Source organism: Penicillium digitatum, chromosome 3, assembly GCF_016767815.1.
Source record: "Penicillium digitatum chromosome 3, complete sequence".
In the NCBI taxonomy this organism is placed as follows: domain Eukaryota; kingdom Fungi; phylum Ascomycota; class Eurotiomycetes; order Eurotiales; family Aspergillaceae; genus Penicillium; species Penicillium digitatum.
In genome coordinates this window covers 1,255,778-1,276,623 of record NC_089386.1, presented here as the reverse complement: position 1 = coordinate 1,276,623, position 20,846 = coordinate 1,255,778, and the positions used below count along the sequence as shown (strand labels likewise).

At 49.8% G+C, this 20,846-nt stretch overlaps 9 protein-coding genes across 9 annotated transcripts; 5 read left to right on the top strand and 4 right to left on the bottom strand.

Annotated features, from left to right (window-relative positions):
• Positions 1-45: 45 nt before the first annotated feature.
• Pdw03_8003 (Cell cycle control protein (Cwf23), putative) lies at positions 46-1,344 on the bottom strand (the record flags this gene model as incomplete). The annotated part of the gene is made up of 1 exon (XM_014677663.1): positions 46-1,344. The coding sequence occupies one exon, from the start codon at positions 1,342-1,344 to the stop codon at positions 46-48; it is 1,299 nt and encodes a 432-aa protein (XP_014533149.1).
• Positions 1,345-1,889: 545 nt separating this feature from the next.
• Positions 1,890-3,528, top strand: Pdw03_8002 (Transmembrane amino acid transporter family protein; the record flags this gene model as incomplete). Its single annotated transcript, XM_014677662.1, has 3 exons — positions 1,890-1,998; positions 2,060-2,428; positions 2,483-3,528. 3 exons carry the CDS (start codon positions 1,890-1,892, stop codon positions 3,526-3,528), a joined length of 1,524 nt encoding a protein of 507 aa, XP_014533148.1.
• Positions 3,529-3,663: 135 nt separating this feature from the next.
• Positions 3,664-5,623, bottom strand: Pdw03_8001 (2-amino-3-carboxymuconate-6-semialdehyde decarboxylase, putative; the record flags this gene model as incomplete). The annotated part of the gene is made up of 5 exons (XM_014677661.2): positions 3,664-3,824; positions 3,887-4,858; positions 5,149-5,237; positions 5,294-5,314; positions 5,373-5,623. The coding sequence occupies 5 exons, from the start codon at positions 5,621-5,623 to the stop codon at positions 3,664-3,666; spliced, it is 1,494 nt and encodes a 497-aa protein (XP_014533147.2).
• Positions 5,624-8,395: 2,772 nt separating this feature from the next.
• On the top strand, positions 8,396-9,503 carry Pdw03_8000 (Oxidoreductase, 2OG-Fe(II) oxygenase family; the record flags this gene model as incomplete). Its single annotated transcript, XM_014677659.1, has 2 exons — positions 8,396-8,464; positions 8,517-9,503. 2 exons carry the CDS (start codon positions 8,396-8,398, stop codon positions 9,501-9,503), a joined length of 1,056 nt encoding a protein of 351 aa, XP_014533145.1.
• A 152-nt stretch (positions 9,504-9,655) lies between these two features.
• On the bottom strand, positions 9,656-10,180 carry Pdw03_7999 (Short chain dehydrogenase/reductase family; the record flags this gene model as incomplete). Its single annotated transcript, XM_014677658.1, has 1 exon — positions 9,656-10,180. One exon carries the CDS (start codon positions 10,178-10,180, stop codon positions 9,656-9,658), a length of 525 nt encoding a protein of 174 aa, XP_014533144.1.
• Positions 10,181-11,754: 1,574 nt separating this feature from the next.
• Pdw03_7998 (uncharacterized protein) lies at positions 11,755-12,408 on the top strand (the record flags this gene model as incomplete). The annotated part of the gene is made up of 3 exons (XM_014677656.2): positions 11,755-11,939; positions 12,005-12,027; positions 12,077-12,408. The coding sequence occupies 3 exons, from the start codon at positions 11,755-11,757 to the stop codon at positions 12,406-12,408; spliced, it is 540 nt and encodes a 179-aa protein (XP_014533142.2).
• A 789-nt stretch (positions 12,409-13,197) lies between these two features.
• Positions 13,198-14,935, top strand: Pdw03_7997 (Stress response protein Rds1, putative; the record flags this gene model as incomplete). Its single annotated transcript, XM_014677655.2, has 2 exons — positions 13,198-13,587; positions 13,652-14,935. 2 exons carry the CDS (start codon positions 13,198-13,200, stop codon positions 14,933-14,935), a joined length of 1,674 nt encoding a protein of 557 aa, XP_014533141.2.
• A 257-nt stretch (positions 14,936-15,192) lies between these two features.
• Positions 15,193-16,107, top strand: Pdw03_7996 (Stress response protein Rds1; the record flags this gene model as incomplete). Its single annotated transcript, XM_014677654.1, has 1 exon — positions 15,193-16,107. The coding sequence occupies one exon, from the start codon at positions 15,193-15,195 to the stop codon at positions 16,105-16,107; it is 915 nt and encodes a 304-aa protein (XP_014533140.1).
• A 2,512-nt stretch (positions 16,108-18,619) lies between these two features.
• Pdw03_7995 (Adenylate-forming enzyme AfeA) lies at positions 18,620-20,585 on the bottom strand (the record flags this gene model as incomplete). The annotated part of the gene is made up of 3 exons (XM_014677653.1): positions 18,620-19,052; positions 19,110-20,230; positions 20,370-20,585. 3 exons carry the CDS (start codon positions 20,583-20,585, stop codon positions 18,620-18,622), a joined length of 1,770 nt encoding a protein of 589 aa, XP_014533139.1.
• Positions 20,586-20,846: the final 261 nt, after the last annotated feature.

Genomic DNA, 20,846 nt, shown 5'->3' with positions numbered 1-20,846 from the left:
AAGAAAAAATGCAGAAATGAAGCTAGCCTCCATGGAACGCGAGAGCTAGGCGCCTTTCGCTGCCGCTGCTTCTGCCGCGTCTGCAGCCTCGTCTTCTCGTATCAGCTCTTCTTCAAGGGCTTTGCGCTCCTTCTCTCGCTGTGCGTTCTTCAGCCGCATCATCATGACTTCCTGCAGACTAAGCGCGGCTGGAGCCTTGGTGGATGGATTGAATGACGCCGGGCTCGGAGTAGCCGCCGCAGCAGATGCAGAAGCGAAAGAGCCAAACGAGGGCGCTCTGTCGGATGCGGGTGCTGTTTTCAGGCTTTGGAAATTGAACGATGGCTTAGTAGGTTTGTTGGAAACGTTGATATAGGGCTCTGGTGGTACAGGTACGGGCTCAGCCTGGTCAGGCTTGGATGAAACATTGAGACCTAGATCAGGTTGACTGCCAGAGGCCCAGAAGACAGACTCGACCAGGCCCCATTCGCCATCTTGGCCAGTTTGCTGACGGATTTTCTTCTCGCTATCAAGAACAGCAGCGTGAGCGCTGACAATAGACGTGAAAACCACCACGCCCGTCGCAACGGTCGATTTCTCCTTGTTCTTCCCGATCCGCTGGCGTTTATCTTTGAGCGCAAAGGTATTCTCAATTTTCCCGAAAGGCTTGAATAGCACCGCCAACTGCTCAATGTCAAGTTCCAGTCCCCGACCCTCCCGCACCCAGCGCACTTTCACCGCACGCTCGAGCTCGGGGACCTGCGCGCCACCACCCTCCTTCGAGCGGTCCACGCGCTGGCTACTCCGATCCGCCGCCTTTCGAGCCTCCTCTTCCTGCTGCTGAATCCTATCCTGTTCATCTTCCAACTCCTTTTTAGCCTTATCCTCAGCTTCACGTCGCCTCCGCCGCCCATCCTCCGCAATCCTGTCAATCTCCCGCTGAAGCTTCTCTTCCGCATCCTCATCCCCATCCGCCACCCATGATCTCTTAACACCCTGCTTGACACCAGCACCACCCAATTCGGCGGCGCCTGCCCTCTCCCGCGCTTCGAGGTCTTCGCGCATTTTCCGTTTCGCCGCTCCCATCATGTCCCGCTCGCGCTGTTTGCGCTGCCGGGCTTCCCGCGCATTGTCGTAGAGCTGTCGCACCGACGTGTCTGATAGGACATCGTAGGCAATCTGGAGGAAATGGAATTTGTCGATGTCCGCCGCGGTGGGGTTTTTAATCTTGTCTGGGTGGTACTTTAGTGCGGTGCGTCGGTATGCGCGGCGGATCTCGGTTTCGGTAGCTGCTGGTTGAATATCGAGCAGAGCGTAGAAATCTTGGTTTGAGGCAGCATGCGCCTTGAGATCGTCGTTTGGCATCTTGGTGATTTATGCGACTTGATGTCGCCTGAAAGGTTTGCGGAGATGAAGTTGAAGGTTTGATGTTGTGGTTTTCGACTCTGTAGTTGCTGGGGTACTGGCATAGGATAAGAGCAAAGTGTTATCCCCAAGAGAAAATAGCCCTAAATCCGAGCTCTTGAAAGTAAGGTGGTTGTTAAAACGGAAATTTGTAGGTTCAACGTTGGAGCTTGGGCGGTGGATAGGTCTCGCCTCAGGCCCGCCAACTGGCATAATACGGGAACTACAACATATGTTGTGTCCCATTTGCAAAACCATCGGGAAATCTATCACTATTCTCACTATACTTCATTGGCAAGATAGGCTAAATGGTACTCCAAGTAATGAGTATGGTCTCATTTCTTGAACATCAAAAGCGACTTTCAGTGTTGTTGTGAGAAAACATGTAGGATCGAGGTAGAGATATATATTTGGGGCCCACGTGCACTTCGGAGATTCTGTTCTCTCAGTTGACGGCAGCTTTCTCACACTCATGACCCTTTCGAACCCATTGGCAGTATGACAATATGACAACCACGTCAGCATCCAAACTTGGTGTTATACCTCCAACGAAGCTTCAATTAGCCCTAGCATTGGCCGTTGTCAAGCGAAAGCCACCAGGCCAAAGCGTGAAAGGTTAGGCGAACATACAGTTTCTATGGACACGGACCATGCTTCTATTGACTGTACATTCTAGAACACATTTTGCAGATTCGAAAGTTCATTAAAGAAACCAAAGATTTGGGCCAAGTTGTTGCGACGGACAAGTTCATCGATAGCGTCTCCTTCTGGCAACAAGCGTACGAACATTCCGAGGCAGGACAGAGCAAGCTACAAGACCAAATCCACGAGCTTAACCAACGCATTGAGGGCCTTCTAGCCAAACTTCGTTTCAAAGTAGCTGGAAATGGCAATGAGACCTTGCCAGCAAACAAACGCAAGGCGCTTGCTGTTGGCAAGGATGCGAATAGTTCGAACATGGCTAGGAAACGCACAAAGTTACCGAAAGATGTGCAGAAAAGTCTGTCATTGATGGATGATGATGATGATTCAGGAGAAGAAGATGGTATTCGGTTTCTCCTTCATTGATCAGCCAAGGTGATTACTAATGTTGTCCCAGGCTTGTGTCTCAACAGGCAGCTTTATGCCGTTCAAAAGGCCCTACATAGAAGGATAGACAGCAGTTCCGAGGCCAACTCCCTGACTGTGGATGTAGTTATTCTCTGCAAATCTGCAGAGCAGAAACTGATTCAAACTATCCAGAACGAGAGTAGTATCACAGAACAGGAACCATCCCAAACCGAGAAGGCCCGTGTTCCAGATGCAGATGCAGTTATAAATGGCGTGACAATTGCTTTTCATCTCACACTTAAAGCCTTACACAAGGTGGCTGGGGTCGAGAATAACACGAAGCACCAAGGACAGGTCGTCTACTACCTAGTAGCCCTGTTCGAATCCACGATGACGGCACTTACTTTGCATTGCACTGAAATATCCAAGCAAAAGGCAGTCACTAAAAATACCAAATCAAGCGGAGCCCCCCAACCCCCCGTGCAACCCGACGAACAAAACAAACGCACAAAAGAGAAGAGCTCACCTGCCAAGAATGAAATAGCCTCTCGACTCGCAGACTTGCTCTGTACGATGGCGTTATCCCTCAATCTAACTCGCGCTGAAGACCAAGAAGTAATGGAAGGGTTTCTTTTCCTTGTCCTTGATCGCGTGGGAAAAATGCTAGCTCTCCATATTTTCCATGACTTGCGACTGCCAATGGGTATTTGCCCCGGGATGACATTTCCAGATGGACTGGAAGCATTGACTGACGAGGGTCTGATGCCAAACGAGGCACAACTCGAAGCCAAGTATCTCGTTCGGCTTCTGGATAGAATGCTTAATTCAGAATCCCGTCAACCCCCCTTTGAGGCGTCAGCTGCTAGTCAATTTGCCACAAATGCCAAAGATCGTCTGCAAAAGACTCTCCTCCGCGCTGTATTCGGACCTGATGATCATCTGTTTCGGGACGGTCTGCGGCGTCCGCATACTCCACCTCCTCAGGTAGCTGATGACCAACATATGGAACAGGAGAAGTTTTCGGATTGGCTCACACAGGAGCTGTGGCGGCTTGTTGGCTGGGATGTGTTGAGGACAGTGTTTGCTCCAACCTAACACTCCGGATTATACAATGTCTACTCGCGGTACTATATTCTCCATATCTTGTTGCCTTTTTAACGTTATACCCCAGTTGTTATTTGTATGCTTATATCCAGATATGGCGATCTTTATGCTAGATAGTATCTGTGCTTATTCGAGTTTCAAAATGCGAGCAGCGTTGCCACCCAAAACAGCAGCTATAGCTTCTTTTCCCCCCTCGAAAGTTCTTTCAATGGCCTTGTAGTTGGTCGTCACACTGATCCAATCCTTTTCACCCTCGTTCAGAGGTGGGAAGAAAGGATGATCAGTACCTGTAAAATATGTTAGCTTCATACAGGCCCAATTACACCAGAAATCAAAGTAGGAAACTTACCGAACATGAGACGATCAGTACCTCCCCCGGCAGCAACAGCAGCTTTGAGCCCAGCAGTCCCGTACACGACAGCGTCAAGGAAGATGTTTGTTGTCAGAACCTCCCAAATACTCCTCTGCGGGCCAGGAAGATCGCCACCGTTCTCCATAAACTTCCGTTCATGCAGAATACAGCTTTCGATGCGCCCCGCTAAAAAGGGCAAAGTGCCACCCGAATGCGCCAGCAAAATCTGAAGCCGCGGAAAGTTGTCAAAGACTCGAGACAGTAGCATGCGAGTAACTGCAATGGTGGTCTCGAGCGGAAACCCAAGAGCCAGGGGGAGGACATGACCATAGCGCTTTGTCACCGCAGCACCACCAAACGCCTCATCAGGGAGACCGTAGTGAGGATGCAAAAAAAGAAGGAACTGGGTTTCTTCCAGAGCAGCCCAAACCGGACCGAGCTGTTCATCATCGAGACCTTTTCCCAGTCCGGAGGTCCCCATAATCACGCCACGGATATGAGGCAGGGTCTTAAGTCTCCTGATTTCGCCAGCGATGATATCTGTACTGGGCGCGCTCAGCGGTAAAGTTGCAAATGCAAACAAAGTCGATCTCCCCTCTAAAGGGAGAAAGTCGTCCCGATCCGTGGAATTATTGATTTTGGCACAGGTTTCCTCTAGATCGTTGTTGATGCGCTCAGCCCATCGCTGGGCTTCGACAGGATCGAGGAAGTCCAGCCAGGGATTTGCGAGAGAAATCACACTGCAGTCAATGCCATGCTGTTGCATGAAGGTTAGTTTGACAGTGATGTCGGAGTATGATGTATCGACGGGACGGCCGCGCTCGTCGATTGGAACGGATGGGTCATCGTCCGATGAGAGGATTATCAGGCGCGGCTCTCCACTCGCTGGGTCGTGAATGTAAGGGACTGTCTTGCGAGCACGGAGCATCGCCATATACGATGGAGGGTATACATGAGTGTGGACGTCGACTACGAGTGGACGAGGCATGCTTGGAATGTGTGAGATGGAATTGGCGAGGAAAGATAAGAAAGGAAGAATAGAGGAGAAGGAGACAGGGGGCACCCAAGTGAGGGGAGGATTTGGATTCCGTACATGGATAAGAGGTGTGAAGCGGGGATACCCCTCTCTCGCCCAGAGGCCCCCCGCAATGTTACAATTTGTGATAATTCTGGTTGCCAACCAGCCTTCTGATGTTACGCATTGCGTAGATGCAATTTGAATGCGAAACATGTTATCGGCCGATAGAGGATGTATATACAGTTTCTCATTGAAATGCCAACGTGCTTCAATCCTCGGCTGTTGAAATCCGATCTCATTGGTTCATTGATAACATGCATTGAAAAGTCGCTGTACATGTCAGATTCAGCAACTCAAACACTCATAAAACACGAAATTGCACATACACTCTCGACCACCGATCACAACTGCGAACCAGCCAGAGTGACAGGCTTTACGTTGGTGAAGTTGGGGACATCGGCAAACACCTTCGCAGTGCCAGGGCTCTGCATAGCAGCCTGCAAGGACTCTTGGCTCTCCCACTCAAGGGTAGCCATGATCAGATATTGAGACGGGGAGCCATTGAGCGCGGTAGGAAACTTGTTGACGCGCCAGCCGATCAGGCCGTGGCTCTTCCAGATGCTTTCGGCGAGTGGCATGTGGGTTTTGATGTAGTATGACTCGTCGAACTTAATGTCAGCCTCATTGGGGTACATAACAATGGCAGTGTACGTCATTTTGGCAGTAGAGGGGTTTGGTCGAGAAAGGGATGGTGTACGTTGTATATTGGAAGTAGAGTGAAAGGGAGAGAAATGGAACCTTAACGTTGGGATGTGTGACTCCCAATCGAGCGGCTTAATAATACAACATAGGTGGGATGGATCTCCGAGGTTGAAGTGGGCTGATTAGTCCCGAAGTCTCCTCTCCGCCCCATTCCTGCATTTGTAGCCCATGTTGTATATACCCGATAGTCGCCTGGGCAACAGGCCGTAATTGCCTATAGAAAGCCAACCTTATCAGATGAAGATGATGTTTTTCATCGTCCTAGTGTCATGGAATATTTACTTCGTGTTTGGGCAGACGAAGCTTTTTGGCCTCAGGCCTCACCTGGCCCCAAGCGGCCCCGCACCCACGGCTTAGTAATCTTGCTACGTCACCGGGGCAGTGCCCGTGGACCTCGGGACACGTGAATGATGACACAAGAACATTCAACAAATCCAGGGCGAGGTAGGCGGCTCCAAATACCACAACAATAAGACGAACGTCCCGATTGCCGCTGTAATGGTACATGGTATTTATATCTACTAGGCTCTATTATCCATTTGGGTTCACAAGCGGGCCATCCACACCGAAACACCGTAGTAATTGCGATGTTTTGTAACTCGACTCTTCATGAACTGTAGCTTGATAGATGATTCTCTAAAGTCCTAGCACTGCTTAGAACATGCCTAGCCTTTCTGCAGGATTAAAATAGGCTGATCGACTGCTGTGTTAGCGCCAACCCTAATTTCCGATTGTGGGTATCGGGGTATGAGGTCCATGGATGTCGTTGGCAAGCATACGGAGAATAAATCCCTAGTCATGGACACACACACGCTTCAAACAAATTTCAGCCGAGAAAGCTGGATTTAAATGGAAGAAGAGTCGTGTAGGGTAGCATCCTTGATGGGAGCATGAAAAGTGGCGAACGCCTTACCAAGTTAGTGTGATGCCCTGATGCCCTGATGCCTTGTTGCCTTTTCGTAGACCCTGTACATCAAGCAGCCCCACCCAAGTGTGGGTACCTCCCCGGAACACCTCCCCACCTTCACAATGGCGACTCGACTTCACAGCTCGCGAGCTGGAATTTAGGCCCTGATTTTCTTTGCCTTTGGAGTTTAATGCGAAGCCTATGTTCAAAACATTGTTTTTCTCACAATCGATATTGGCCTCACGATCCAATCAATTGACGAATGCCTATCGACCTGTGCTCGGCTTCAGTATCTTCTCTTAGAAGGATATGATGGTCTGTGGTTAGACGACCAAGAGCGAGCACTGTACGTAGCGTGTAGCACTAAAGACTCCAGATAGGGATAGAGTCCCGGTGGCAACAATTTCCTCGTGTTCGCAAGGTCCCACACGAGTCATATCGCAGTGTTGAACATTGACCAACCTGGCCCGGACGGGCTGTATAGCCTCCACAAGATCAAGGTCGGTGGTTACCCCCAGGCGATCTGGGTCTACATGGATTCAAAGTGCACCGTATTGAAGGCAGGCTTCGGTTCTGGTTGATCAATCATTGACCCTCAATCCATCTCACAACAGGCGAGTTACTTGATGCCCGGCTCGTTGGAGCGAACTCCACAATTGAGATACTTAAATTGAGTGATGCCTCAGAGACACTTAATCATTTCAAAACTGTAGCAAGCGACGCGATCATCTCACCTAACAACTTGGCCATTGGCAAGAATGGTACAGGGATCGTGATTACCAATGACCGCAACGCCAAGGTTGGCACCTTCGTGGAATTGGATCTTTTTTTTTGGCGCGGGAAGTCTTTACCTGTTGTGGATTTGACAAATGAAAGTGCCTTACCGCTGCCAAAAGGGGGTTTCCTTTGCCACGGCAGCGCCCCGACCTCAGACCTACATCTCCAAACCGCCCATTCAGTGACTGGAATCGTGACTGTCCACCAATTGGTTGGTGGCCAGCTGATTTAAGTTGATAAAATAAACACAGAATACCCACTTGATGATCTGTCGCTCGATAAGAATGGGAACCTCCTAGCTGCCACAATTCCAGACTCCATTGCGCCTATGAAGTCCCTGGAAGACCCACACAGCCTTGTTACCGCTGCTGCCGTTCTTGCGGATCACAAAACAGCCATTCAAATGAGAAATCACAGCGGCGAGGATTGCGAGGTCTCAAAGCTCGTTGATGACAGAGATTCCAAATCGCTTCATAGTTCGACTGGCGTGGTACGGGATGTTAAGTCCGCTTGTTCCTCGTGAAAATATTCTAGTCATTCATCGCCACATGTGAGCCGCAAATTTAGTTCAAGTTACATCTTTGCTTCGTATTTAGAGTGGCAAGAGCGAAATGAGCGCTATTTTTGGTCGTGAGATCATGACCCAAGGATTGGTCAGGGCAGACACCATGCTGACGATGCGTGGGTCACTGTGGAGGTAGTGTAGATCGATCTGCGCTGTCAATTCAAGCCCAAACGTAGCAGTCAAAAATTACATTATCCTATAGCAGCTAGTTCAATAGACGTTCATTAAAACAGTCGGACCTAATACATTTGTCGACGTTGATCTGATGGCTTATCTCCCTGGACGTGCTTATCTTTTTGATGTACAACATCTGCAGCTGCCAAGGTGACCTATGATCTTCTCTTTTCCCGACTTCCCCTCTTCTTTATATCATCTCTTTTTATTCAAACAGTAGTTTACTCCACAGGCTTTTGTACTTGTATCGGTTGCTCCTTACAGCAACAGAGCTCATACTAATTCCCAATAACCGTGTGCACCATGGCCTCCAACAGGTCCCCCGACCATCCTTTGTCTGCTGCGGTAGATAAAGATGGGTTGATGATACCGGTATGTTCTATCCCCAGTTATTTCAAGCTACGGCTAATGGAAATGGTTCTAGCTGATTGATTTTGGCCCATTCTTCACAGGAACACCATCTGATAAACATGCCGTCGCTCTCTCCGTAACTCAGGCCTTCAAAACATCCGGCTTCCTATACCTTAAGGCCCACGGTATTCCACCATCCGTTGTGTCCAGAGTTTTCATCTCATCTGTCCGTTTCTTCGCCCGCCCCCAGAGTGAGAAGGATTCTCTAGGCTGGACAACTCCACAGTCGAACCGTGGTTACGTCACTATCGGGCGGGAGAAATTGATGACTGTCGATGAGACAGATAGAGCCGAAACTTTGCGTGCGTCTGCGCCTGACTTGAAGGAGACTATGGAAATTGGTCGCGAGGGAGTCGAGGGCCTGCCTAATCGCTGGCCCGATCACCTCGATGACGAAGGAAATGATTTTAAGCAAACGATGCAGTCATTCTTTGAAATGGGAAAGACCCTACATAAACATATCATGCAGGCCATTGCATTGGGAATGAATTTGCCTGAGCACTTCTTCGACGACTCTGTCAATGCTGGTGACAATAATCTCCGTCTGCTTCACTATCCCCCCGTCAGCAAAGAAGTCTTCAAAAAGAACCCTAACCAAGTCCGTGCCGGTGAACACAGCGACTATGGTTCAATTACTCTGCTTTTCCAGGATCGATACGGTGGATTGCAAGTCCGCAGCCCCAAAGGAAACTTTGTGGATGTGACTCCTATTGCTGATACTATTGTTGTCAATGCCGGGGATCTGCTCGCTCGATGGTCGAATGATACCATCAAGAGTACCCGTCACCGGGTAATTCAGCCGCCCACACTCGAAGGCTCCGAGAACGACGCATCTGACTATCCTGCACGGTACAGCATAGCGTATTTCTGCCAGCCCAATAACGATAAACTTATTGAAGCACTGCCGGGAACCTTTGGCGAGGAAATTCAAAAGGAGAAGAAGTACTCCGCGATTACTTCAGGCGAATACCTAGTCCGGCGATTGACAGCGACTTATTGAAGACGGTCGATTGTAACCTTGGGATTGGCGCGATGGAACCTATTTTTGTTTTATCCATCTCATTTTATTGCATTGCACTCATGATCTAACAAACACTCATATCTCCATCTTCACTGAAACCCAAAACTGGACCAGCCCAAACAAAAGACCATTCAGTAGACAGCAGGCGAAACAGAATTCCGACCACCATCAGTGACCAAGACAGAACCATTGATATAACCACCTGAGTCACTAGCCAGCCAAAGAATCAACCCTGCAATGTCCTCCTCACCACCACCGCGGGTAGCAGGAATCATCTCCTTCGGAAACGACCCATCAGAAATAGCCCGACCCTGAAAGCCAGAAGCCTGGAAGATATGATTGGCCATATCCGAGTAGTAAAGACCAGGCGCGATACCGTTAACCCGAATACCGTAATAAGCAAACGAAGTGGAAAGCAACTTGATCAGATGTGTCGTGGCGGCCTTGGAAGAGTTGTACGCAAAGCTAAATGGCACCTTGCGCAAAAACCCAGCAATCGAGCTAGTGATTATAACCTGCGCACTCGGGACAGCCAGGAAATCCTGCTGCGGCGCAGGACGCCTCCTATTCGCCGCTTCTAGCAGAGGCAAGAACGCCAATACCGTGTAATAAGACCCGGTAACACTCACATTCATCACGTTATTAAACTCCTTCATGGGGACATTGAAAAGTCCATCGCGGACTTGTGACAGGCGGGAGGGAAACTCCTAAATGACAATACTGAATTGGGCTAATCTCTATAGAAGCTATCAATCCGGGCCCTCTTGTTCTTTTTCTAAGCTTATTGAGCTATCCAGCTCTAGCAATTATGGCATCTCTTCAGGCATCGAAGCTAATTTCAGTCAAGGACCGGGTGGTCGTGATCACCGGAGGCGGAAGTGATGAGAACTAAACGATCGCATCCCACAGACACAAGATGCACACAATGTACATATGAGCTAGTAGAAAAAAGGCCTCGGACGCATATTGACCAAAGCCCTAGATGCCAATAAAGTCTCCAAGATCTTCATCCTAGGCCGACGCGAGAGTGCGCTTGAAGAAACCGCCTCGCAAACCATAAGTTGCACGATAATCCCGATCCTATGCGACATCACCTCGAAGGAATCACTAGAAACAGCCTACGAAGCCGTTGCAGCCCAAACAACCAGCGGCACTATGGGTTTGCCCATGAAGCCTCCGCAACCCGCAGATGACGGGTCCCCTCTTTGGATCGGCCGCGCTTCCGAGGATTAATATCGAACAAACACCGGCTTTCATTCAGCTCGGTATGTTAGAAATGTATGTTATCAAGTGCACGGCTTTTGCGAACACATCGAATACTTCTGAAGATCGAAGTCGTCAGAACCGTTACATTCATTGATGGAAGATTCATGCTTTCGCTTTGGAGTAGGGCTTCCATCTCTAGATCTCCCATTTATAACACGAAAATGCGATATTCCGACATTTCGATATCTCGATGCTTCGTATATAATAGCGGTGACGCAGATCACTGGGCCAGACTACCACAAACGCTTGCCTGAATGCCCAAGGCCAACTGTCCGCAGGTAAATGCAGGTTTTCATAGGTCACCCCAAAGCCCTTTCTGGCACAGTGACACTGTAATTCATGGACTTTGTTAGCTTGACATCAAGCCGCTTATGATCTACGAGGATGAGCTCTCTGGAAGAAGAAACACATATAACCCCAGTCATATGCGCCACTACTTCCCTGGGTCTACTCCGTATGTTGGCCTATTTGGTCCTTGATAACTATAACCTGGTTGATACATAAATTTCCCAGTTATCAAGATCACTAGCAGCCTGATCAACCTAATCGAGAATTTTTAGACAATTATGCAAACCTATGCAAGTCGTCTAGCCTGCATGATAATAATGGCTGCATCTACCCTGGGTGCTATCTCCCTTTTTCCAAATGGTATCGAATTGGGTCAATTTGAGCACAGTGCACCCAGCAACGCAACTCAGTGATAATATGCCTAGCCTTGCTACTATGGGAGTGCTAAGCATAGCACACACGTATCCAAGGCCCTGAATCTGCGGAAACTACTCCGTAGTTGCGGGAACGGTGGCCGATCCACTTTTGGATGGAGCTTGTGACGGGTCATATTTCTGTGTAGGCAAGGCATGAGGTACTTCGTAATTCTGAATAGGGGATCTAATAGCTCGATTTGATTTGCTCTTATGCTCGGTTAAGAAAGTCGACAGTTTTCCACCTTGGCCTCTGTTCGACAATGCTCATACCATACCACATAAACTTCAACAAGCTGCAGAAGCGTTGCAGAATAACGAAAGCGAGCGGTGAACAAGCACAGTTGAAGGTGTCATGGAACATCCATGTACGGTATAGCGGTAAATCCTGCATCTACGGCCAGGCGACACGAGAAATCCTTCGTCTCTGTTTCTTCTGGACAGATGCGTAAATGTAACACAAAAGAAGCAAGTCTTTCCCAAACTCCTTTCCTCACTTCCCCCTTCTCACAGCTTTCGAGTTCCTTTAACGCCCAGTAAGCACCATTTCTAGACTGATTGCAGGAGCATCCACTGACTATCTAGTCATGCCTCAATGGATCGGATCCCTGACTAGCCAGAATGACAATTCTCTGGCTGGTGTATTCATGATTAACGGCGAGCCATGGGTATTCGAAAAGAATGCCCGTGGCCAACCAGCGACTTCATTTCAACGGGCCCCTGCGGTCGTGAATATCCCTTGGAAGGAGCTCGAAAGTATCCGCCAGTCCCTGCAGAGTCGTGAGCCTTTCACCGCGACTATCATGGGCTCTACTTTGGAGATTCTCTGGTCTAACGGTGTGAGGATCACTGCCAATGTGCCCCATTGTGACAAGTATGGTTACTTTTCAGGAGAGGGTGGCTGGCGGACGCAGTGAAGCCTGGTGCCTATGGAGTTGTGTTGATAAACTGTGCCTGGCGTTGTATACTCTGATATTGCGGCTACAAGGCCTTCTACATGAGAAACATCGCCATTGATTCCGTCGACAGAGCAGTTTTATCACTACAACTCTGTGAAAATTTAGCTACTTTTCATCGCCATGTACCATGCTGATAGTTTAACTACATTTCGTTTAGCCTTTCCCCTGGTTCCCTCAAAACACATCCGGAATCGTCCGACCGGATTCGATTTCCACCCCGACAGAAACCTCGAGTTGTACTTTAATCTGTTCAGGCCCCTGGAATGTCGGCAGGGGAGGCCTACTCCGACGTCATTTGCTGCCGAAGCATCCCGGGCTTGTTCTCTTAGAGCGAATTGCAGTGAATTGCAACTATTCAATCAGCCAAATGTATGAAGAACGCCCCCTCTGACAAGACAAAAGAATGGCATTAAAATTACACCCAAGGAACTTTAACGTTACTTTGTGGCAATTTCACCGTTCGGAATTCATCCCCGTTCAAAGCTACCCACATCCTAGCCCTGAAGATGGCGTCTTCACCATTGTGCGATTTTCTTACATCAAGAACAACGACCACAACTGTGGATTGCCTTGACTGGTGGTTGTTTACCTACTGATATTGGCTAAAGTAGCACTATATGTTCTCTACGCAAGGTCTGTACCTATCTGAAGGCTTTCGAATCACACATCTAACCCAATGCTTTGATGACCAGCGATAAAAAAAGCTTCTCCTGTCTTGAGATAAAGTGATTCCGACCTCGAGCAAAGATGTCCAGGAAAAGTGTCATTCTGTTGAGCCTATTGAGCTCACTGTATTTGGTGGCCGCTTCTCCAAAGAAACACGACCCGTTGACAACCACTGATCTGCCACTTCCAGCTGCAAACGCATCGGCTTCAGCACCACCACTTCGAAGTTACAATAGCTCCATGCAGCATACACCGTTCACTGGAGCTCCAACTACCACAGGTGCGCTGAAAGCTTCTTCCATTGGAACGGGCATCTCTCGCGGAGGCGTTGCAGCCGCGGCAACAGCATATCCCGGTGATGGAAATCTTCACCATTCCGAACCAGCTCCATATGTCCCGGCAGGTGGGGTCGAAACGAACGGAAGCACCCCCGTATATAATGCGAAGAGCGATTTTGACTATGAGTCTTTGGTATGTATCCGCACTAAAATTGACAAAGCATTGCTGTGGCCCAGAGCTAACCCACAACCAACAGGCCCTTGCTCTATACCAGGAATGGATTGAGCTTGATCTGTTCCAAGACGGACTGAAGCGCTTCAACGATTCAGCCTTCCGAGCCGCCGGCATGACCGCTTCAGACCGTGAGCTGATCGCATTCATGGCACAGCAAGAAATTGGCCACGCCACCATGCTCAGCAATATCCTCGGAGCACGTGCCCCACAGCAATGCAACTACATCTACCCGTACACGAACGTCAAGGAGTTTGTCGACTTCTGTCAGAAACTGACTCGCTGGGGAGAAGCTGGCGTGAATGGATTTTTGGCTCATCTCGACTCGCGCGAGGCGGCTACTCTTTTGACTCAGTCCATCACCACGGAAGCACGACAGCAAATGATCTTCCGCCAGTTTGAAGGTCTCTTCCCGATGGTCGAGTGGTTTGAAGTAGGCATACCGCAGTCCTGGGCTTGGACACTGCTGGCACCTTTCATCAGCTCTTGTCCTGAAAACCAGACTCGCTTGATTTGGCAAAATTTCCCGACGCTGATGGTAGTCAACCAGCCCGATCCGTGGATTTCGGGAACTCCTCGCAATCTTTCCTTGGCGCATAACCGAAACAATGGGTACAGTTCTGCAGGGTATGATTCCACCGGATATGATCCTGCTGCGTACAATTCCCATGGGTACAATCATACGCAGTATAATTTTACCACAAGTGCGGATCAAATTTCGAGGCTCAACGCAACTTCCGGGTTCAATCAGACTGCGGGATTTATCTTCAATGAGACCACTGGAATCAATAATACTGTCGGGCCAGGCGTCAGTGTCCCCAAGTCACCTAAAGGCTCCGGAAGACTGAACTCGTCTAGTTCACGTAACGGCTGCAGCGCTTCTGTTAGTAAAATCCGCCTAATACCTCTCACGGCCCCTGGTCGTCAGGTGCTGTTGCAGTGGGATCTTCCTGGGAAGAAAATCGGTCCCAACAACAGCTACATCACCACAACAGAGACAAAAGCTGGTAGTGCAAAGTATGTACTTTGGGTGTCGCAACTGAACATTACCTACACACCACTACACGTTGTCAGCGGCGACAACGGTGCCAATGGTGTCAATGACGTCAACAACAGCACTAATAGTACCACTGACAGCATTCGAGGATATACTTCCCAGCCCAGCTTGGAAACATACCAAGGCAACCCAGCCTTCAATGGTACCATTTTTATTGCAATCACAGACAGCGATCTATATGTCAGCCCGTTCAATCTGAGCTTGATGAACCCGCATGTGGTTGCCGGTCCCGCTTTGTACCAGGCTGGTTGAATAAGTGGCTCGTGTATTTACTGGGAGTGTCAAAAGGGCCGCAGAGAATTTTTAAAAGTCTGTTTTCATACCACTATTCCAAACCTGAGAGATAGAACTATAGATGTAACTGTTACCAGAGCCACGAGCCAACTGGTCCTTAACCCCGGTTGGTGGAGCTTATCGCCGAGCTCTCAACCTCATCTCCCCACGTCAATGATTGTTTCCTTTCTTTGTTTCCCGCCACTCATCGTTTTTCTACACGAAGTCTCAGCAAAATGGAAAACCCACGGAATCGCAAACAGCGCCGCGCGGCAGCTGGATCTTCCTCGAACAAAGACGAACCCGAAATTGCCATGGCCCACCCCCCACGCAATGATCCGACCCAAAACAAACCATCCGTTGAGCGCACACTATATGACATCATCGCAGAGCGACAAAGCGGACTGCATCCAAAGGGAGCTATTCCAGCTTCAGTTGAAGCACAGGGTATACCGCCGCAGTCAGGGGGAACGCGATTCGTGACGGTCAACGCATCCGGGGAATTGGTCGACACCGACGGCGACATCAACAGCCATCTCTCCAATCCCACGCAAAACGGGACCCGTAAAAGTCCACCGGGTGCCAATGGCACCACTTTGAAGCCATCCGACTCTGAATCCGAACCCGACAAACCCCTCCCCCCACTCCTCGACACAATCCTCCTTTCCCTGCCCCTTACCACCCTCCACCTTACCCTGGGCTACCTCGCCGCACATCAATACGCCGAAAGAATCGATCTGCCAAAACTCTTCAAAGAATCCGTGACAACCGTATTCCCTCTCCTTACTTTATTCGTCCACCTCGCACACGGTCATATCCTCTCCTTCAAGAAGCGCAGCTCGAAGGGAAAACCTGCTCCTCTTAATGTGTTCCCCTTGACAAGGGACAAACTGACCTTTTCATTCCTCCGACGGCTGGTTTTCCCGCCTGCGCTGAAGACTCTGGTTTTTCTTCCTCTTGCTGCGGTGCTGGGCGCGCATCTGATCGCTATCACGAATGGAGAGCCGTATTATGCGATCATGAAGAAGGCGCCTGCTGTTGGGACTATTTGGATTTGGTGTATTCTAGAGTTGTCCTTTGGGGCGGCTGTGCTTGGGGCGTTGGGACCTATGATTTGGGGAGTTTGGTGGATGGGGTATGGCATTATTTGAGCTGGGGATAGAGATAGTATGGATCTACCACATCGAATGGTCGTGGCGATGGGAGTTGCAGTGGAAAAGACCTCTCAATGCTTTGATGAGGATCGGAGATAGAATCTCAAGATTGGCTTCATCAAGACACCCCAATTGGTAGAAACAAAGATTGGCAATGCAGACCACACCGAAACAACCATGGAGGGATATACCACAATGACAGGGAAAAAGACAAAGCTCCCTGTCTAGCATATCAACTGATGTCCAACAAGATTAGTCTAGCGCGTTTCAGGTCTTGTGTCGTCTTTTTTTTTTTTAAATGAGCATCTCCAGATCATCTGCTTTCAGTCGATTTGCTCTTTTTTGAGTCGATATTTTGTCCCCTTTTCTCCTTTTCATGTCTAAACGGTATGAAAGTGTCAAAGCGACTTTGCTCCTTTAAGACCTTGGATACATCGATAAACCACCAGATCTAGAAGAGCAGGGAAAATCCTCAACTCTTCCCATCAAATCCAAATGTCCCGAACGCCACCATAATCCCCTGCTTTGCCACAACGTACGCACCAATACAACCACCATCCAAAAGATCGTCGGAACTACTTTCACTATACGCAAACCACGCTCAATAGACACTCTCCCTCCGCAACTTTGTCGCGTTGGCAGTCTTTTGGGCTTGGCGTTCATCTTCATCAGATCCTTCCCGACTATGCCAGCCACAACAGGTAGTGGAGCCATTCCCAGAGGACACGTCCTGGTCAACCACACACCTTCATTTAGATAGATCTCCCTACGGATGCAAACCGTTCGGCTGAGCAAAAGCAAACCTGGACAATTGATATCGATCTGCACAATTCGAACCTTGGTCAGAGAGACTGGCAGTCCGATAGACTCCTAGAACTACCCATCATGCCCGGGGACGGATTCAGGGGCAGGGATATTCTTCATGTGATCGTTGTTTTCTAGTTTAGAGGTGCATGGACAGAACGAAATCCGATTTAACTTGTGTCTGAAATTTGAATTTTCGTGGTAAATTTTTTTTTTTTAAAATCGCTACTTCGACATTGCATGTAGAGATTAGGGCTGAGCTTGACGCAAATGGTCGAGCTCACTCAATTCACATGCAACTAGTAGCACTCTACTACAAAAACCCCCCTGTCATTTATCTATGTTGTAACGAGGAAGCTGACCTGGTGACTCGGAAGATATTCCATACGAAATCAGAGAGTCTTTGGAATTATATGTATCCGTTTCCTGGGGGTTCTATGGATCCTTGTCTTTGCCTCATGCAAGGTGCGACTTGATATTCCTCCTACCCCAAAACGGGGGCATGGCACGACCGAGGGAAAGCAAGGATTCTGAGCTCAAACATGGTAATCCCATAGACCTGGTAAAACCTGACGTGCAAAATCCTAACGTGCAAAACACCCACCGGGCCGATGTAAAGTCTCGAACCTTTGACCAGCGTGGCCCGCAAGACACTCTCCGCACCGGAGGCACGACCCAGACCAAATAGGAGACCCGCCGTACAACATACGGAGTCCTCCGTCCCTAGAACTTAGGACCTAGCATTTTCCTTAAACTCGTTCCCCCAATTCCCCCATAAGACCAAGCCGGCCAACTCTACCTAAGGGGGCTAGTGATGATTAACCTCTTTAGCTCCGTCGATCTCCACTCCGACATCAAGGGAAAAGGACCGCCCCTTGCAGGAAATCGGAACGTCCACAAGTCTCCACCCGCGCACGCCCGCATCAATATTGGCGCGGATGCACTTCGTCGTAGGATTTTTCCAAGATCGCTCTCGGATTCAGATTCCGGTTACTCATTCCCCCACACGTACTTTGGGGAGCGTGGGACCTCGCATCTGCATGATGCGAGCGGGATTGTGTCGTGGCGCCAGAACATGGGTTGCTTTTCTGCCGGTTCCTACCTCACATTTCGTCGGCGGGGTTTCCGGATGCAAGCCGAGATCCGAGATTGGGAACCGGGGCCTTGGGATGGGATTGGGAAGTGGGGCTGGAGGCGCGGTGTGCGTGGTCCGAGAGGGTTTCACTGCAGGATACCGAGAGTCAGGGGGTCTCGGAGGGTTGGGGACCTGTACGGAGTACTCCGTACGCCGTAGATGGGTGTGGGTTGTTTACTTTGGGGATGGGAGATGAATATCGAACCACGAACGGTAGATGTGGGAATATCTGCACCGTTCAAATACAGAGGGGGGAGTCCTACTACTCGGGGAAGGAACTACAGGTCGGGAGGTAGTGCTAGTGCGAATGAAGAACTAACAGTCATTTGGAAACCATCAGAAGGAGGCAGACGTCTAGATCACAAACAACAAAAGTGGCGATGACGAAAAGCCGACCACCCAAAGAAAATAACATGCCAAAACCAAATGTCCGACAACGCCAGGCTGTAACCGCCATCCCCGGTTCCATTCGCCGCACCATTTCACCAGTTCACCGCTGAATGAGTGGGATACAACTCATATGCGTTGTACTCCGGAGATAGTGCAAAAAGACCGCCCCACTTTCTTACTTTAGACTGCAACCCGTCCTTCGGGGATGATGCTGACATGCGTCCGCTCAGCCGCAGCGGGGAGTTCATGTCGAGCTGCGGTGGCTAGAGCCGATCCGTCACCGTCGAATCGGGACAGTAGGGACGCCACCATCTCACGGTAGGAGTTCATCTGGGAAAGTCGAAAGCGCTGGATCTTTCCACTGGCAGTGCGAGGGATCTCTTCTACGAATACGACACCTCCATCGAGAGCTTTGTATGTAGCCAATTGCAGGCGTGCGTAGTTGTAAACTTCCTGGCCGGTGAGCCGGTGTATGGATGGGTCGCGAGAGCGCACGATGAAGGCGCGTGGGACCTCGCCCACACCATCCGTGTTCACGCCGATCACGGCGGCATCCAAAATTCCCGGGTGTTGCAGGAGGACATGTTCGATTTCAGCTGGAGCGACTTGCCATCTATGATAAAATCTTAGCCATCGTTGTCGAGTCGATGAGGCTTGAGGATGAACTTACCCTCGTACTTTGATAAGCTCCTTGGTCCGTCCGACAATGTAATATTGGCCTTGCTTGACGTACGCCACATCTCCCGTTCGGAACCATCCATGCTCCAATGCATCTGTGCGGCCCTTGTACGCACTGAGGAGACCGGGCCCGCGGACGTACAGCTCACCCGAATAGCAATCGCCCCGCACGATTTCACCATCCGATTTCACCAGGCGGGCCTCGTATCCCGCAAGGCAGGTGCCTATACTTCCCGGGTCACCTTGCTGGCCCCAACGAGTCTGGAACGTCACACCAACCTCGGTCATTCCCCAGATCTGACCAGCGTATCCCATCGGGTTGATATAGCTGCGGAACTGCTGCATGGAGTGACCATCAATAGGAGCGCCGGCAACACCCACGTAGCGCAGCGATGACAACATCTCCCCGATGGGGACCGTGGACTGGTTGATAGAGTGAATGACAGCCGGGACGAGGTAAGTTTCTGTGATCTGGTACTTGTGGACAGCAGCCAGAAAATCATTGATCTCGAAGCGTGCCATGACGAACAGCGGATGTCCGTAGCGGACAGGGAAGAGATGCGTCCAAAGCGCACCAAAGAGATGGAACATGGGCAGCGAGATGAGCCGACTGACTGGATGCGGCACGTCATAGTAAATGATGCGATGCTGGGAAACAAGCGCATGGTGGGACAGGATTGCTGCTTTGGGTAGCCCACCGGTACCGCTGGTTGGGTACATGGCTGCAGGTGTGGCTTGTGCGACGACAGGGTCGGAGAATTTTAGCCAGTCGCTTTCGCCGTAGCGGATTAGGTTGGCGAAATGATTGTGACGGTTGCCGACATTCACTGCGCGGATTTCTCCGGTCGATGAATATCCATGTTCCTGCCACAGGAATAGTTTTGCGCAGTGGTCGATGGATCGCTCATCCACGAGGCAGACCTGTGCTGGGTGCATGCCGCGGGCAGCGGAGACATCGAGGACGGCGGGGAGAGCCTCGTGTGTCGTGAGGATGAGTTTTGGCTCGGCGAGGCTGATGATGTGATCGAGTTCTTGGGAGTGGCTTCGGGGGTTGGATCCCATGTAGACACCGCCGGCGCCGATGATACCGAAGAAGAGTGCAGGATATAGTATCTATGTATATGACAGGCCCGAATTAGTATTGAATTTTTTTTTTAAAAAGAAATGTCCGAGAACCCTGGATCCAATAATTGCCGATATGACATGTTTGATCTCAAGACCTTTTTCGTCTTTTCTATTCTCGTTCACTTACACTATTTCCCAAGTGTAACAATACACAATCTCCAGGCTGAACATTGTGGGCTTTTAAACCAGCGATCAGAGTTCGAACCAGCTGTCGGAATTGAACAGCGGTAAATGATCGAGAAGGATCCTCTGCATCAATGAACAGTGGTTGATTTTGGTTGTAAGGCTTTGGGCCATCGAATGTGAAACTCAGCAAGTCCGAGTAGACTTCCTGGGAGAGCATTTTGTTTGAAGACATAGTTGTCTTCCAACCCATTGTATTTTAGAGATTTAAAAGGGGTGGAGTGGGAATGTCATATATAAGCATAAGACCACGCCTCTTACCCACTGGATGGGAGGGGAGGGGGGGGGGGGGTTACATAGGCAAAAATGTCCGTTCCATTTTGCTTTCCCTATTTGATTTTGACCTTACATCTGCTCCGGGCCTGTTCCTGTTGCAGGATTTGGAATACTTGCTTAGGTAATGCCACTCGTTCTGCATCAG